Source organism: Egretta garzetta, unplaced genomic scaffold (genome assembly GCF_000687185.1).
Source record: "Egretta garzetta isolate BGI_Z169 unplaced genomic scaffold, ASM68718v1 scaffold417, whole genome shotgun sequence".
NCBI lineage: Eukaryota > Metazoa > Chordata > Aves > Pelecaniformes > Ardeidae > Egretta > Egretta garzetta.
The window spans coordinates 623,606-638,925 of record NW_009260227.1 but is presented as its reverse complement, the minus strand read 5'-3'; the positions used below and the strand labels follow the sequence as shown (position 1 = coordinate 638,925).

General features: G+C 42.8%; 1 protein-coding gene and 1 non-coding gene across 3 annotated transcripts; one reads left to right on the top strand and one right to left on the bottom strand.

Annotated features, from left to right (window-relative positions):
• Positions 1–264: 264 nt before the first annotated feature.
• Positions 265–392, top strand: LOC118452649. The gene has a single exon (XR_004842448.1). It is a non-coding gene; the product is annotated as a U6atac minor spliceosomal RNA (small nuclear RNA).
• Positions 393–1,800: 1,408 nt separating this feature from the next.
• WDR5 (WD repeat domain 5) lies at positions 1,801–15,206 on the bottom strand. 2 transcript variants are annotated; one of them, XM_035897661.1, is made up of 14 exons: positions 14,815–15,206; positions 14,093–14,282; positions 13,089–13,197; positions 11,609–11,682; positions 10,487–10,576; positions 9,736–9,825; positions 8,415–8,498; positions 7,279–7,334; positions 7,086–7,132; positions 6,201–6,276; positions 5,136–5,169; positions 4,602–4,676; positions 3,900–3,987; positions 1,801–2,886 (listed from the first exon to the last, which is right to left on the bottom strand). In XM_035897661.1, the coding sequence occupies exons 2-14, from the start codon at positions 14,171–14,173 to the stop codon at positions 2,786–2,788; spliced, it is 1,005 nt and encodes a 334-aa protein (XP_035753554.1). In that variant the 5' UTR covers positions 14,174–14,282; positions 14,815–15,206; the 3' UTR covers positions 1,801–2,785. The 2 variants fall into 2 exon arrangements, with proteins under 2 accessions (XP_035753554.1, XP_009640555.1); XM_009642260.2 differs by lacking the exon at positions 14,815–15,206 and having other exon boundaries at positions 14,093–14,305.
• Between the last annotated feature and the right edge of the window lie 114 nt (positions 15,207–15,320).

The window sequence follows — 15,320 nt, the reverse complement described above, 5'->3', positions numbered from 1 at the left end:
GGGGAGGAATCCGGATCTGCGCTCTGATTGGCTGCGAGGGATGAATACATTAAGAAGGCGGCCGAACGCGCGCGTCTTCGCTCTTTTAACGGGGTTTTCAGGGGGTTTATACTCAGAGAATGAACGAAGAAACAGTTGATCTGTGGGGATCGGAGAGATCTGTACAACTGAGAAGGAAAAAAAGCGCGCTGGGAATGCTCACCCGATGCTCGATAGGGGCAGGCTGACGGAGGTTTAAATGGCGGCGGCGGCGGGCGCGGAGCCGTGTTGTATGAAAGGAGAGAAGGTTAGCACTCCCCTTGATAAGGATGGAAGAGGCCCCCGTGGCCTGTACAACACGCATACGGTTAAGGCACTGCCACCTACTTCGTGGCATCTAACCATGTTTTTTTTTTTTGGATTCCCCCCCGAAAAACCAGCTCCCTCCCCTCCACCCAGCTCCTCCTTTTCCCTCAGCCTAAAAGCGCCCAGTGGAGCAGAGCCCCAGGGTGACCGGTCGCTCTCCCGGGGGGGGGTTGCAACACGCTCAGCCTGCACCCAACAGGGGGCAAAGCCCCATCTCTCCTCCGACAGAAGGGCGAGCCGGCCCAATCCTGACCGTCAAACCATGCCAGGCTGGAGCTGGCTACAGCAAAGCAGAGGTCATGCAGATAGGCCCCCAGCATTATTCCAGGTGGGACAGCAGGGACTCAAACACCTTTACAGAGGACAGCCAGGAGAGCAGAACCTTTACAACAGGGCTCTCGGGTTTGGGGGAAGAGAATATCCCCGTCCAAGAGATTTCCTCCCCGTAGCAGGGAAAGCATCTCCCTCCATCACAGCTTTGACTCAGACAGGGGCAGCCAGAGCACAGCTGGGCAAGCAAAGCCACACACATACAGTTATTGGGAAGTATACGCTACAAAACACAACTGAATCTACGTGAAAATGCTTTGCTGGAGCAATATAGCAGCTTCTCCACGTTGGTAAAGCAGCACAGCCACATCTTGCAATTGAAAAGTTTCATTGGCCTGTGAGAAAAAGACTGGAAAAAAAATAATGATGTTAAGAAATCAATTATTTCAGCAGTGCTGCTCTCTAAGTCTAGAGACATGGTGTCCTTTCCTGGGGGTAAGGAAAAACCTCAAAAGACAGTGACATTATTAATAGCCATTTTAGCACCAGCTCAACATCAACTCTATTTTTATATTTTAAAAAGAAAAAGCTGTACCTCATGTCTTGCAGCCGCGTTCTTCTCTAAGGGTAAAGCAAGGCAGTCTCCAAGCAGCCACCAGAGGAGAGGTTTGTACTGTAATTGATTTTCAGCAATTATCAAGCACATGAAGTCGATACCAAAAAAAATGGATTTTTGCTTCACCAGGAACAAAACATTCCCTTCCAGCAGAACCCTCTGGGTGCAATAAAACTTGTGCCTCAACTCCATTCTTAACAAGCACAAGCTAAATCCTGGATCATCACTCAGCCTGCCCGGCCCCTTCTGCACGGAGAGGGCAGCAGGATTCCTTTCCCCTTAGCTAAAGGTCTCTGCGAGGGTTTGTACTAATGTTGCCTCTGCTGAGGAAACCTTCAGATCAGTCTTCTCACTTTCCTTTAAACGCATTTGACTCGAGTTATGCTCTTCTTTTCTTTCTCCACAACAGATGTAAAGCACCGTGATGCCGCTCCTCCTTTCTTCCTCCTCCCCTCCTCGCCCGATGGAGCTGCTACAGAAACGCTTCCTTCTTAAAGGTGTTTTTAAGAGAGGCTTCTTTGGACACATTAGTACACTCTTACCACAAGCATACACATAAAATCCCACCTTTTTATTATGGCATATGGTATTTTTCTGGATGTGTAAATACCACATGGGTATGACAAAAAGGGAAAGAAATACCAACGCTGAAATAGATACAGAGTCATGCCATTATCAATACAGTTTCATACGATGGATTTTCAAGATACAAAAGTCTCGGGGGGTTTTTTTTTTTTCTTTTTACATTGAAATAACTTTACAGTGTTCTGTGAGCTTGCTTTATAACCAGAAGAGAAAAAAAGTAAAATATGCCGAGAACAACTACAAGCAGGATTCATTTTAATGGTTAACAGAAGAACTGTAACTTTGCTCTAGAACAGCATCTATTAAACACACGTAACAAGAGGTAAGCAACTATACAGAAGGTAAGAGGAGATTTCACCACAGGAGTCAAGTTGGGAGCAGGAAGAGGGAAATCTGGAACTGCATGGTTTTATTTGGTCACAAAGTTTGAGCTGAGTGTTTAAAATGAAGCACCCTTAAAGATGCAGTACTCCTATTTAAAACAATACAGAAACTTCCCAAGAGACTAGAACCTACGTTCTGGAAGAAAAAAAAAAAAAATTAGACATTTAAAAAAAATTCCACACATCTCTAGGCTTGTGACTCAACTTACTGTTACAAAGTAGACTGGCAGCTCTTCCTTAAGCAGCAACAGTGCCCAGAAGTAATGCCACCATAAAGTACAGTATCTTTGGGGTGTCCAATACAAGGCTGACACTTCTAACGCGTTGTCAGAATGATCCATTTGTCTGCCAAAAGATTAGGCAAGAAAAGGAGACACTGCATCTTTTTTTTTTTTTTTCCACCACGTTGCCCGGTTCTAGCAAAGAGCCAAGACGTTTTCTTTGGGCCAAGACTAACAGAAACCACTTTATCAAATATTCTTCAGGTTTCCTGCCAAACTGGATTTATTATTCTCATGTGGTTTTTTTTTAATATTTTTTTAAAAACATTTTTTTCCTGACAGTCTCTAAAGTGATACTGGAACGTTTAACAGTCACTCTTCCACAGTTTAATTGTTTTGTCGTTTTCTAGTGCCGCTGATGCAATGATGTTTTCTGTTGGGTGACAAGCTGTTGAGATTACAACATCTAAGAAAAAAGAAAAGATACACAAATATTATTTACAGCAATGCAATCTGGTTCATAGCAGGCACTTCTGAAAATGAATGTGTATTGCTACTGCATTTTAAAACAGCACAGCCAAGTTATTCTTTCCTTGTAGCAGAATTACAAACACATTATTCATAAATATTTTCCAACTATTGCTTCTCTGCGAGAGGAAATACTAGCAAAAAAGAATTGAGTGTAGTAGTTGGAAAGCGTTTGACAGATTTCAGAATGTGAGAACCCTCTAGATTCTAGTTCTTGCTTACTTCACAGGCAAAACTCTTGGCATATTATGTCAGACACAGCTAATAAAAACCCAGCTCAGTTTTTTTTCTTTCCATGTAAGGTATTTCCAACATCCTATTCAGTGCTTAGATAGCACTTTGTCTTCAGAGCCTTGCCTTACAGCCTGAAAATGAAAACCTGCTGCCACTGCCCCCACTTCCAGTCCAAATCGATGGTCCTGCAAAGGAGTAAGCACGCTCAGATTTCACAGCACGGTTCCTTCTAGTTGGAACAGTGAAAGTGCTGCTCTCTTACAGGACTCAGACTGAAGTACCCATCTGGTGACACCTCCATACGTGCTGAACTCTGCCTTCAAGAACAGGCATACGTACAGACATGTACAAACAGCAGGACCACATCAATCCTTACCCTTCCAAGAGCTGCAGCTTTGCCAGGTGTTAATAGGCAATTCAAAGTCACTAATACTCTGAGTCACTTAAATATCTCGACCAGTTCTGAACTCAAGTAAATCTCTTTTATACACTGATGTCAAAGTTCTCACAGTGAAAGAATAAACACTTGCAATGCCCATAAAAAAACCTTCATAAAAAGGAGTGGACTCCTAGGGTTCAACTAAGCTTCAGCCAGTCAAGAGTTTATGGATCTGACAGTCAAACCTAAACACCAGAGAGAAAATGCTCAGGCTAAGCCCTCATTACAAGCCGACGTGAGGGATACTTCATCAATAAAAAACAAATCTTCTTCCACACCTGTGTGCCCTTGTAATTTCTGTACAATCTCTTTTGTCTGAAGGTTCCAAATATAAACCAGGTTGTCTTCTGAACCGGACACGATCCACTGGAAGGGCAGAGAAAAAAAACCAGTTATTTTAATCTTTCTCCTCATCTATATCTAACAGCTATTAGTCAGTAAACATTTCATTGTTGTCATATGAAAGGGAACTTCCAATATTACATGATCACTTGATGTGGTTCATTCTCTCAGCCTCTATTCAGTGCATTTGGGCAGCAGAAAGCTTTGTTCCACCCCACGTATGCCAAAGGAGGAAAACTAACAGAGCCGAAAGTGCTAAGATGGTTCTTAACTGTTCAGACTTAAATCTCTGCTGCTTTGTTCTGTCACCTCAACCAGAACACACCAACCTATCCCCTGATGGCCGATTGCCGTGTGGCTATGGTGAACCGATACACAAGCAGCCACTCTCCTGCTGCAGGAAAGTCCTTTTCTACTGCTGCACTGGCAGGAGCCTGCAAAGGGGCAGCGGGCCCACCTGGAAACACCAGAGGTGCTCAGAGGGACTTTCCCAGGACACCCTCTTCTCCCACTGCACTATGGCACCTGTGAACCAGCACCCACCGAAGGATGTTTCCATCCCCAAACTACTGTTTCTTCTACAGAGAAAAGCAGTAAAAACTGCACATGGGTAAAAAGCACCTCAAACACACACTAACCTTCCCACCAGTAACGGAGAAATTTGCAAATATGCAGTACTTCTCATTTTTGTGTCCTGTGTACGTCTTCAGGCACTGAAAGTGAAGAGTGACAAGACATTAATACAGCCGGGAGGTAGTTTTCTCAGTCAAGGACAAACTCTTGGAAGAAAAGAGTAAATATGCCTGCCTGTGTTTCCCACCCTGCCAACTTATCTAGAAAATGCAAAGGGCATCTCTGCCCTAGAACACTGAACAATTTGGGGGGGAGCACCCTAAATTTGCCACATTACCACAGAGAAAGAGCAACAGCAATTTATTGTTCATAAAGAGAAAAATGCAGAAATATAGCTTTACTTAATGTCTCAGGGCTATGCAGGAGCCCAATCACTTTTTTTTTTTTCAAAGGCACCTTTAGTCCTCTCCAATATAGAGGTACTAACACTTTTTTCTATAGCATTCATAAAATATTAAGCAAGCTTAAAAAGCACATATGAAATCCAGATTCTCCTACAGGCTTATTAGGTCTACGTAGTGAGACAGGATTTTTTTTACCTTTCCTTTGCTGTAGTCCCAAAGTTTAAGAGTGCTAGAAAAAAATAGAAAACAAGTATTTTAGTTCTCGGGGTTTTTTTTAACGGACAATTTCCTAGCAGCAGAAGAAGTTTCTCCAGACCAGAGTTCTTAAGGTATACACGGACCACTGCAGCCTGGCTTCAGAATGCAGCATTAGCTTACCCCAAAATACCAGTTTTACTGCCATGCCATTCATATCCTCCTCCATAAAAAGGGTGTATTTAAGTATTTCCCCACACCTATAAGTTCCTTTATAAATAATGACCAGACAACTAGGGAAACAATGGGCAGGATAACACAGAAACTACCGCGAGAGGATAAGCTGGTTTGGCAGACATGCCCAATGCATTCCAAAGATTCATACAGATTTCATTAGACATCATCTTCCTCAGGGTGAGAATCCCACTAGAACCAGGGATGGCCCTACAAACCATCCCCTTTCCCCCGCTGAAAGTCAATACAGATCAAAACACAGGCACACAGGCTGTTCTCTGACCCTCAAGTGACCACAGATCTGTGTAGGAAAGGAAGGTGTCACGAAAGCAACACTGTCATTACTGCCTGTGAAGGGTGATGATAGACCAGCTAATCCCTTCTTAGGAGCTGCATGAATATTCTTCAGGTGAATTGTTCTCAATACAGTCAGCCCACCTGCACTGCTTTTACGCCTTACACACAGCGTTATTTATATATTGCAGCATTTTATAGGCCAGATTTTTTGTCTCTCAATGTTACAAAAGAATCTTACAATTAATGCAAGGAAATGCTGAGGTTTTGAAAGGCACGAGGAGGAATCAATGGGTGTTGCAGTCACTAAGCAGTGCCAGGACTTTAAAAAGAGCCAAGTGCTGCCTGTGCCAATGGCAAAGCACAACACCTTGCAGGCTTTTCAAGTTTGATAGTATATAGGAACTTGTTGTATCATTACTGTAATAGCTAAACAGAAGCAAAATAAAATTTTATCTGATACTCATAAACACTTCAAACTCTGTGAGGTTTTTTTGGGGTTTGGGGGTTTTGTTTGTTTGGTTTTTAGATACTTACTTGTCCAAAGTTGCAGCTAGTATGTATTTGCCATTTGGGGAGAATTTCACAAAAGACACAGGAGGGTTATCATCATCTGCAGCGAAAACAAAAGTGCTATTAAACAGTGCACAGTTGTAGCATCTCATTGACAGAGAATTTCTTTTGACAGTAACTTGTTGTTAATTGTTTCACTGAAACAAGCTTTCAGTTTTGTTGTCCCTTGGTACTTCAAGAAAAAGAGAGGTGTAAGAAAGGTGACTTTTTTCAGTCATTTAAAAAAGGATATTAAGCATTTTTCTCAAAAGTATTTTAAATAACCCTTTGTAACGGAACTTTCCTTCCTTGCATCGATACTTATCAGAGCAAGACTGTATCTCTACCTTTTAAAAATCATTATATTAGAATACATGCTACTGATTTGCAGTGCCACATAGCTCGCCTATGTAATACTTCATAAGAATATGAAGGACTAAGGAACACATGCCTAGCAGATGGGTTTCCCTTCATTAGCTATGTTCACAAGGTGCCTCGTGCATCTTGCAATAAAAACAGGCAGCTTGTGTAGTCACAGATTACCTGTTTTCAGCACATCCCACAGCACAAACTACTTTGTCGTTACGGTTTTGAACTGCTGCACAGCAAGTGCTACACAGCTGAATGGTAGAAAACTTTGGAAAACTCTCATTTGCCCACGGCACTCAAAGCTGAAGCAAGTTTCCATTCATGTGAGAAGATAGCTCCTCTTATTGCAATAGACAGGAGGACAACAGTGTACTAACAGACTCGTAAGAAGAGAGCAAAATGGGGCTTAAAGAAGCCACCATTCACAGCAATGAGGCAGAATAGCTATGTCACAACTTAACAGTGAAGAATAGAGCACAAATAAGGAGTATTCCTACTTACCAATCAGTGTTTTCAAGCACTGGCCTGATGCTGTATCCCAGATTCGACTATTAAAAGCATATGAGAATCATTAGTATTGGTTTTGAAGTCTTTCTTCAAATTTTAACATTACAAATACAAGCTTTGTTCAAAAAGGTCCTTTTTTAAATGCAAAAAGTTTGCCCAGTGCCACAGACAAGAAATAACCACTTACCAGAGTCCATCATAGCTACTTGACACTATCAGGGATCCATCACGATTAAAATGCACCTGCAATATTACAGAAGGGGAAAAATAACTTTACCACTGTTCACAAAGATCAAATTTTTAAGCCCCACTGAAAGTACTTATGACACTGCAATTCATGTGGATAGAAGCAGAAAGTCAACATGACATACAGACAACAGACACAAGTTTAGATGGGTAACGTGATCAAAACCAAGATTCTTCCCCCCAAGTTTGTCTGGCATAATTATAAAGAGGAATGGATGTTAACTACAGCTGTTTATTTAAGCATCAGGAACTGGAACACATGTTTCTTCAGAAGCCGAGAAGAACACACAGATGCCCTGTTCAGACAGCATTAGCTGCTCAGATAACAGCAGTATCAAACCCAGGAATAGTACCTTGTAATTTTAAGGTCCTGGAATTTAACCTCACATGTAGCCACATGTGTTTTAAGGTCAATTTAATGAATGACACCTCAAAATACTGCTATTTTAAAGAATAATTACCACTAGCATTCATTTGTAAGTGTGAAATATCTTCTACACAAGGCAGAACAATCATGTTACAACAGCCATGGTTTAGCACATGTGAGGCTCAAATTTTTTTTTCAGGTTCCTTAATTTCAAAAGTTTTAACAGCTCTCTGGTTTTTCCTTCATCTGAATGGATACTTCTGTACTCCAATGTCCTTTTTACCTGTTAAATTAATGAAACTTGAAGCGGAGAGCATTATGGAACTACCCTGCTCTGGGCTTCAGTAACAGCTTGGAACAACACGAAAGCAACAGACATACGGGCTGTTCTCTGACCCTCAAGTGACCACAAATCTGTGCCCCAGCATCAGACTGCCAGACTTGGGCATGAGTGGCACACCACTACTCACTGCTCCCCACATTAACACCCAAGACCAAAATCCATATTGATCTTACGGAAAACACTGTTCATTTCATTCTCTCTGAGCAATGACCACTGGCAAATCCACCACAGCCAATCCACCACACTGTGTAAGGGCTTGATAATAAAGAGTTAGAGCACAAACCCACTCCCCTACGAACAGCAGCAGGAGAGGAGCTCTGCTAAACAGTAAGCATGTTAGTGTGTTCATTTATTGGAAGGGACTTACAGCTGAAACCGGGTCAGAATGAGCAGGCAACGTCTTGAGGCACTTCCCTGTTTTCACATCCCATATCCTCACGCTTTCGTCAAACTGAAGATTGAAGAAATGCACAAGGTGGTTTAATGATGCACCTATTCGAGGCATGCAAAGTGTTATAGCTTGACTAGATGCACGTGCCTTCCTCCAGCTGCACTGCAGCTGCATCAGAACGCCTAGGACACAGGCACCGCACAGGGCAGAACCAACAGACTGGGAACACAGCTCCCTGAACTCTTCCTCTCCATTCAGGAAAGCTGCATGTTGAGGATGGGTTAAGGGCTTGACGGCATCCCCAGGCAAAGACAGCAGCAGCACTGCACAGTTCACCTGACTACAAGCTGGGTTTGTGGAGGAAGACAGAGAATTGTAAGAGGTTGTGACCAGTACCCCCTGCTCCCAACCCTTGGTAACACGGCTAGCACAACTAACGCCATTTTATAAGGCAAGCAGCCATTCTCTGTGACTGAGTGGGTCACATATTTGTTCCCTTTCCCTTGTTATGAGGCCCTAAAGATCCTCTGAACCAAATAGATAAACCAAACCGGTTTCTTCTTCCCCTCCCTACCAGCCTCAAGATTCCCAGGCACCAGGCTGATTACTCCCTTCCTCACCAGCCTTGAAGGTCCCAGGCACCCGGCCAGAACAGTGGCAGTGACCACCCCACCCCAGAACTGGGAAATGTAACAGCGCACAGAACACTGTCTACAAAATGAAGCGGTTACAACTCCTAAGAGAGAAAAATGGACCAGAACTGCTCCTGGACAATGAGACTGCGAACCCCCCCTGGTAGCCAGGGACATCTCCAGCATCGTCTGCTTCCTCCAAAGTTTGAATGAGCTACTCATATTCTTCTACTTTATGTGATTTTTCAGTCTAAATTACGATTGTTATATTGATACAGCAAACCATCTATTAAGATCTGACCTGATCTGCAGAGGGTCCAGGTGATTAGAAGTCACACTTTGAGTTAAGTTAGAATCTGGGTGATTAGAAATTATAAATTAAGCTGTATTACAAATTCTGTATTACATTGCCTATAAATTGTACTACATTGATTCTGCTTGTAGAAATCCTGTGCCATTCTAATCACAAATTCCATGCTATACTAATCATAATATCCTATTAAGAAAATAAAGCTGTATTTGTAACTACGATTTAGTGCCACCATCATTCTGCCAAGGATCCCTAAAAGAATCTGTCTCTCCCCTTAGTGTTGGGTGACAGGGGGGCTGCAGTACTTGCTTTGCACAAAGAAAAACAAAACAAACAAACAAAAAAAATCACTTACTGATCCAGACACGATGAGGTTTGACTGAGGGTTGAAGTTGCAGCAGAAAACGTAGTTACTGTGCCCTTTCAATGTCTTCAAGCACTTACCCTGAAATAAGATTTAGCAGAGTTAAATATACAGCACCCTCCACAGCCATAAATGCTTTCAGACAAGCTGCATCAAGGTTAACCACTGTGCGGCACACAAAGAAACCACCTCTAACCCCAAATTTAGATGGGCAGAGGACCAGCTGCAAAAAAACAAAGAAAAAAATATTTTTAATGACTGCGGCCAAGTTGCAGACCCTTTGGGCAACTCAGGAGGACCAAGCAGTTTAACATACCTAATCAAAATTCAACCAAGTTATCCAAGTTTTCATTGAATCGCAGAAAAGGAAGGGGGAGAAAAGCAAAGACAAGTGAAGCTATAAGAAGTTACAAAAAGGTTTCATCTGAGAGGCTGCTTTCAGAAGTGAAGCCTGTGGTTGCATTGCCACCATAAAGCTTGATCACTCTCAGAAGATAACCAGACTCCTCACAGCACCCATAAGCACCCCCCTCTTTCCAAAAGCAGACAGCGCAACTCACCCTCACAGCCCATTCAACCAGCAGCTCATTATAAGCAGCAAGGAGTGAGTATTACTCAAAGAGGAGCCAGCACTTAAAACCCTACCTTTTCTCATCATAGCACATGAAGGCTGTCTCCCAGAACATGAGTTAAGATGCCAATGTGGGGGAGAAGGAAGGTAAATAATAGTTTCTGCCCTTACCGAGCTTACATCCCATATTTTGAGAGTTTTATCATCGGAGGCAGAGACAAGAAGGTTGGAATCTGATGACCAAGCAACATCAGAGATACCCTAGAACAAAGGAAAACATTCTCTTCTCAGCTCACCAACACAGGAAAATGGAAAAAACAGACTGCATATTATATTCACAGCTGAAGCTTGAAAGGAAGTCCAGCACTGAGAGTTGGGAATTCAATTATTTGACTGGGTTAGGAGCTCCTTTTACACTCGTTCATTTTAAGCCGAGCCATACGTGTAGATGTGGTGCTTAGGGACACTGCTTAGTGGTGGACTTGGCAGTGCTAGGTTAGCAGTTGGATTTGATGATCTTAAAGGTCTTTTCCCACCTAAACAATTCTATGACTCTATGTACTCCAAAACCATCAATGGCTTGTTCACACAGCTCTTACTGTGGCCACCAACACCCTTTCTTGGAATTCATAAACAGTACGCTATATAAACTAATCTGAGTAAGTGGCTTCTCTTCATGACAAATGGCTTGTTCTTTACAGCCTGTGTCCCTAAAGGCTGGAGAAGAACAAGATTCTACTGGTTTTTCTTTTGGTGAATCTTCATCGCTACTTATGAAACTTCAGCATGTGAGAAACTTTAGAAACACAAAACCAAAATGTTTGGGAGTTTGTGTTTTCTTTAGAACTTTGCAGAATGAATAAATGTTGTGTTTATGTAGACAAACCCACAAGAAAAATTCAATCTCCTTAAAAGGCAAGCCATTCTGCTCCATGGAAAAGATGGAACAGGACACATTTTTACCCAAGAATGCACTGCCCTGTGTCCGAGGCTGGTGTCCCCGAAGTGGAGGGACCCAAGAAAACAGTTAGGCAGCATGCACGTGGGTGCTCCGTTATCAGCCTGCACTTCACCCGTATTTCCAGCCCGACCTGGTATTACTTCAGCAATTCCAGTCCCAGGCTGTTGCGCGGGACTGTATAAACAAAGTAGTACAAAAAGGAGGCTGAAGAACAAGCCTTCTGCACAAGTCAAACTAACCAAGAATGGAAATTTCTGGATGAGGAAAAGAAAGCAAAAAATTCTTTACAAGTAAATTCATACTCAAGTGCACAGTAATCTCCTTATACTTACCAGTTTATGACCAGATATTGTTTTTTCAAACTTGCCATCATATGCTCCCCAAATTTTAATGAGTTTGTCAGCAGCTGGAAAAGAATGTGCCCATTAAGAGATTAACAGCACTAACAGATACAGCTGTCCCTTCCAGGCGGAAACAAATATGTTAACTGTGTCTCTGCAAACACTGGGTAGTTCTCCCTCCCCAAGCAGACTGAAGTGTAGAAGGTAATATGTAATTGGTAAAGAACAGTTCCATGCACGCCAAGCTGCAGCAGCTGAGATTACATAAACTGCCTGGAATGCACAGTCTCTCCAGCCACTTCAGCTTCTCTGATGACAACTTGGGTTTCTACTTTTGTTTTAGATCACCAGTGGTAAAAGTAGTACCGTTCCATAGGAATGATGAAACACTTTTGCCCCAAAAGAACACAAATTACACCACAAGGACTGAATTAAAGCCAAGCACATATCCACATTTTGCCCCAAAAGAACACAAATTACACCACAAGCTGGACTGAATTAAAGCCAAGCACATATCCACGTTAACTTGCAAAATATGCCAGAGAAAAAGGCTGATATTTGCCAGAGGTAGAGGTTGGAAAACCTGGGCAGGGGAGAAGGGAGGACTTTCATGAGGACACTTGAACACAAAAATGATTTATATATGGTACATTGCACTGGTCTTATTCAGGCTATTTGCAGTTAAGCCAAAGGCCTAAGTCATTCCCATATCCTGAAGATGTTCGAGTGGCCCCCACCATCATATTCAACAGTGTTCTTTTCGATCACCCTCTCCTTATACATGGATCCTCTCTGCATCACTGAGGATCACATAAACACATTTTCAAAGGAAAGCTGTCAAGTAGCGTTGACTACCAAAAAAATTTTAGGAAATACCAAAGCTGACAGGAAGGGGACTTGAGCTACCACTTAAGAGAGCAACTAGCGAAACACTACTTATAATAACCTTCTACACGTTTCACTGGGGTAATCAAAGGCTCCGACTTATTAACCACCACAGGCACACAGGACAGAAGTGGGTGACCACTCTGCCATACCACACTCTGCAGTCCTGTCTAGTAAAGCTACCTGCTTTATCTCCCAGAGCCAAGCTTTTGCCTGCAGATACTGTACACAAAGTTTAATTTAAAAGCTTATGTCTTTAGCAATATGGAAAAGCACAAGGGTTTCCTTCGCACAGGGAAGGAATCCTGTGTTTGCTTTTGCCCATTTGCTCAGTACAGAAAGCTGAACAAGTGAGGACTCTCCAACTCTGCAACGTGTAGAAGATCCAGTGTTCAAAGTAACAGAACTTAAAAAGCTTAAAGCAGATTATCTTAAAGACTGACAGCTTTGGTATCGCTCCTTTTAAAAAAAAAAAACATGACCCTACATCCCTCCCCCATTTGATGAAGGTAACACTAAAGACAAGTAGTTCTCCAAGGCCCACATCTGCATGTTTTAGATGAGATAAAAAGAAAGCAGTACTTACAGGAGCTGGCTAGCCACTCTCCATTAGGACTAAACTTTACTGATGAGACTGCCTTTGTATGTCCCGCTAACGTGAACTTTAGAGCATAGTTTGGTTTTACTGGTGCAGGCTGTAAGAAAAATACATATGAATGAGCGGAGTAAATTCCAAATTTAGCATCTCAGTCACACGTTCTGTATCAGACTGGGTCAGCAGACTGTAATGGACTGCATGAATGTTCACTGTAACAGAGATTGCAGCATTTACATTTTTTTCCCCCCTCTCCAAATTCAATAAAACAACAAAACAAAACAAACACCCTTGCTGCCTGGGGTCAGCAGTGCCTTGCTGTTGCATGCACAACACCAACTCATCCTTGGTGTGAATTTCATCCAAGCCAATAACAAGCAGGCGAGATTAATCCAACAGTCCAACCACGAAGCGCTTGGTAGATCAAGATAATATTCTCAGTACTGATCTGTGTAATGCTTTTAAGTGTTTGCCATTTTCCTCCTTATTGGGAATTAAATCACAGGCCAATTCCTCCATACCCCTAATACACCCCTTTTTTTTTTTTTTCCCCTTTTCACCCTTGGCGAAGGCTTCGTGGTTAGACAGTAACACCCCCTTTGGGGATCTGCAGGCTTCAAAGAATGCGAATAATGACTGCCTCCCCACTATGCAACTACAACCACAGATTCACCAATTCTCCAGTCACCTCTAGGCACTCCACGGATACAAACAACCTGCCTTTCTAATGCTCAAAATGAAAAGTAGTATTTCATTAGCAAGAGCTTCCACTAAACCAAAAAAAAAGCCTAGCAGGACAAAAGAGGCTGTACTCCAATCGCTTTTCCCATGAAATCCTCAGCACGTTTTCAGCTTGAGCCAACAGCAGAAGCAGAAATCTGGAGAATTTCTTAATCTATATTAGAATTCGATTCTCTAATGCTGGTTTGCCTGTTGAATATGCAGGTAGTTGCCATGTGTATTTACACGGATATTGTTCGGAGCCCTGCACACACCTTGCTCTGATTGGTTGAGGAGGAAGGAGTAGATTGTGTTTTGGTGGATTCTGCATCTGGCTTCTTTTCTTCTGTTGCCATGGTTCTGAAGCTGGCAAATGAGACTTATGGTGCTTGAAGGGGAGAATGAATGTGCTGCTTCAAAAGGCAGCCCTTGCCACAGAGAGGAGAGCCGCGCTGAAATGAAAACCTGGAAGAAAAACAAAATATTCTCATTAGCTGTCAAAAAGATTCTCAGTGGCTATGAGATTAGCCTAACTGCAGGTCACCAGAAACCGGCATGAGAAGCCATATTCTGTATCTGTTTAGCAACACAGCAGCATTTTAGGCCTTCAGACCCATTAACGTGCAAGACCAGGAACCCAAGCCATGGCCTTGTCTCACTTCTTGGAAAGCTTTCTTCCATTTTGCTCCACTCCAAATTGAAATAAAGCAGAACAGCTTTTAGGTGTGGCAGGGTTTTCATATCATATTCCCCCAAATACTTCTAACAAGTACTTAGCACATAGTGAATACAAGGGTTTGCACAAAAGGTAGAAGGAATGGCCCAAGGCCTTTTTTTTTTTCCACATTTATTAAGGTACAGAACACAAGAGCATAACGAACACAAAAAATAAGAGACATTTCCACAGTTTAAGACCCTGCTAGATTCCTTTCATCTCAGAATGCAAGTATTTCAGTCTTGCATTTCCCTCCTAAACGGTTTGAGCATCAGATCATACCCTTCTCCGCCCAAGACGTTCACCTGACCGAAGGCCAGCCTTGCATTAGTCTCGCCAGACTCGCTTTCTGTAACAAAACCCGATAAAGCGCTGTGCCAGTATTCGGTAATCAGGGCTGATGCTGCAGAGGGAACGAGCTCCGTTGCAGCACAGCTACATTTCAGCTTAGTAACAGAATAACACCCAGCTCACGCTGTCAGGATTTGTCTTCCAAGCGCGTTCGCAATATCCCACCATTCTTTTTGCAGGTGGCAGCAGATTTGGGAGCAGTAGCATTTGCTCTTCCAGCGACTACTGGCATTTTAAGCATCTCCTTCTCGGGAGGGAGGGTGCAGAGTAAGGCGCTACCAGTTGCCCCTCGGCTTTAACAAGCCCCCTCCGGGGCGTGGAGAAATCACTGGCCGCAACAATAAGAAATTAAAGTTTTCTATAGCGCAGGTCTGCTTCTTTTCACCTGGAACTAACCTGGGAACTTGGGCGAGCACGCATCCTGCGGCCAGCGCTCA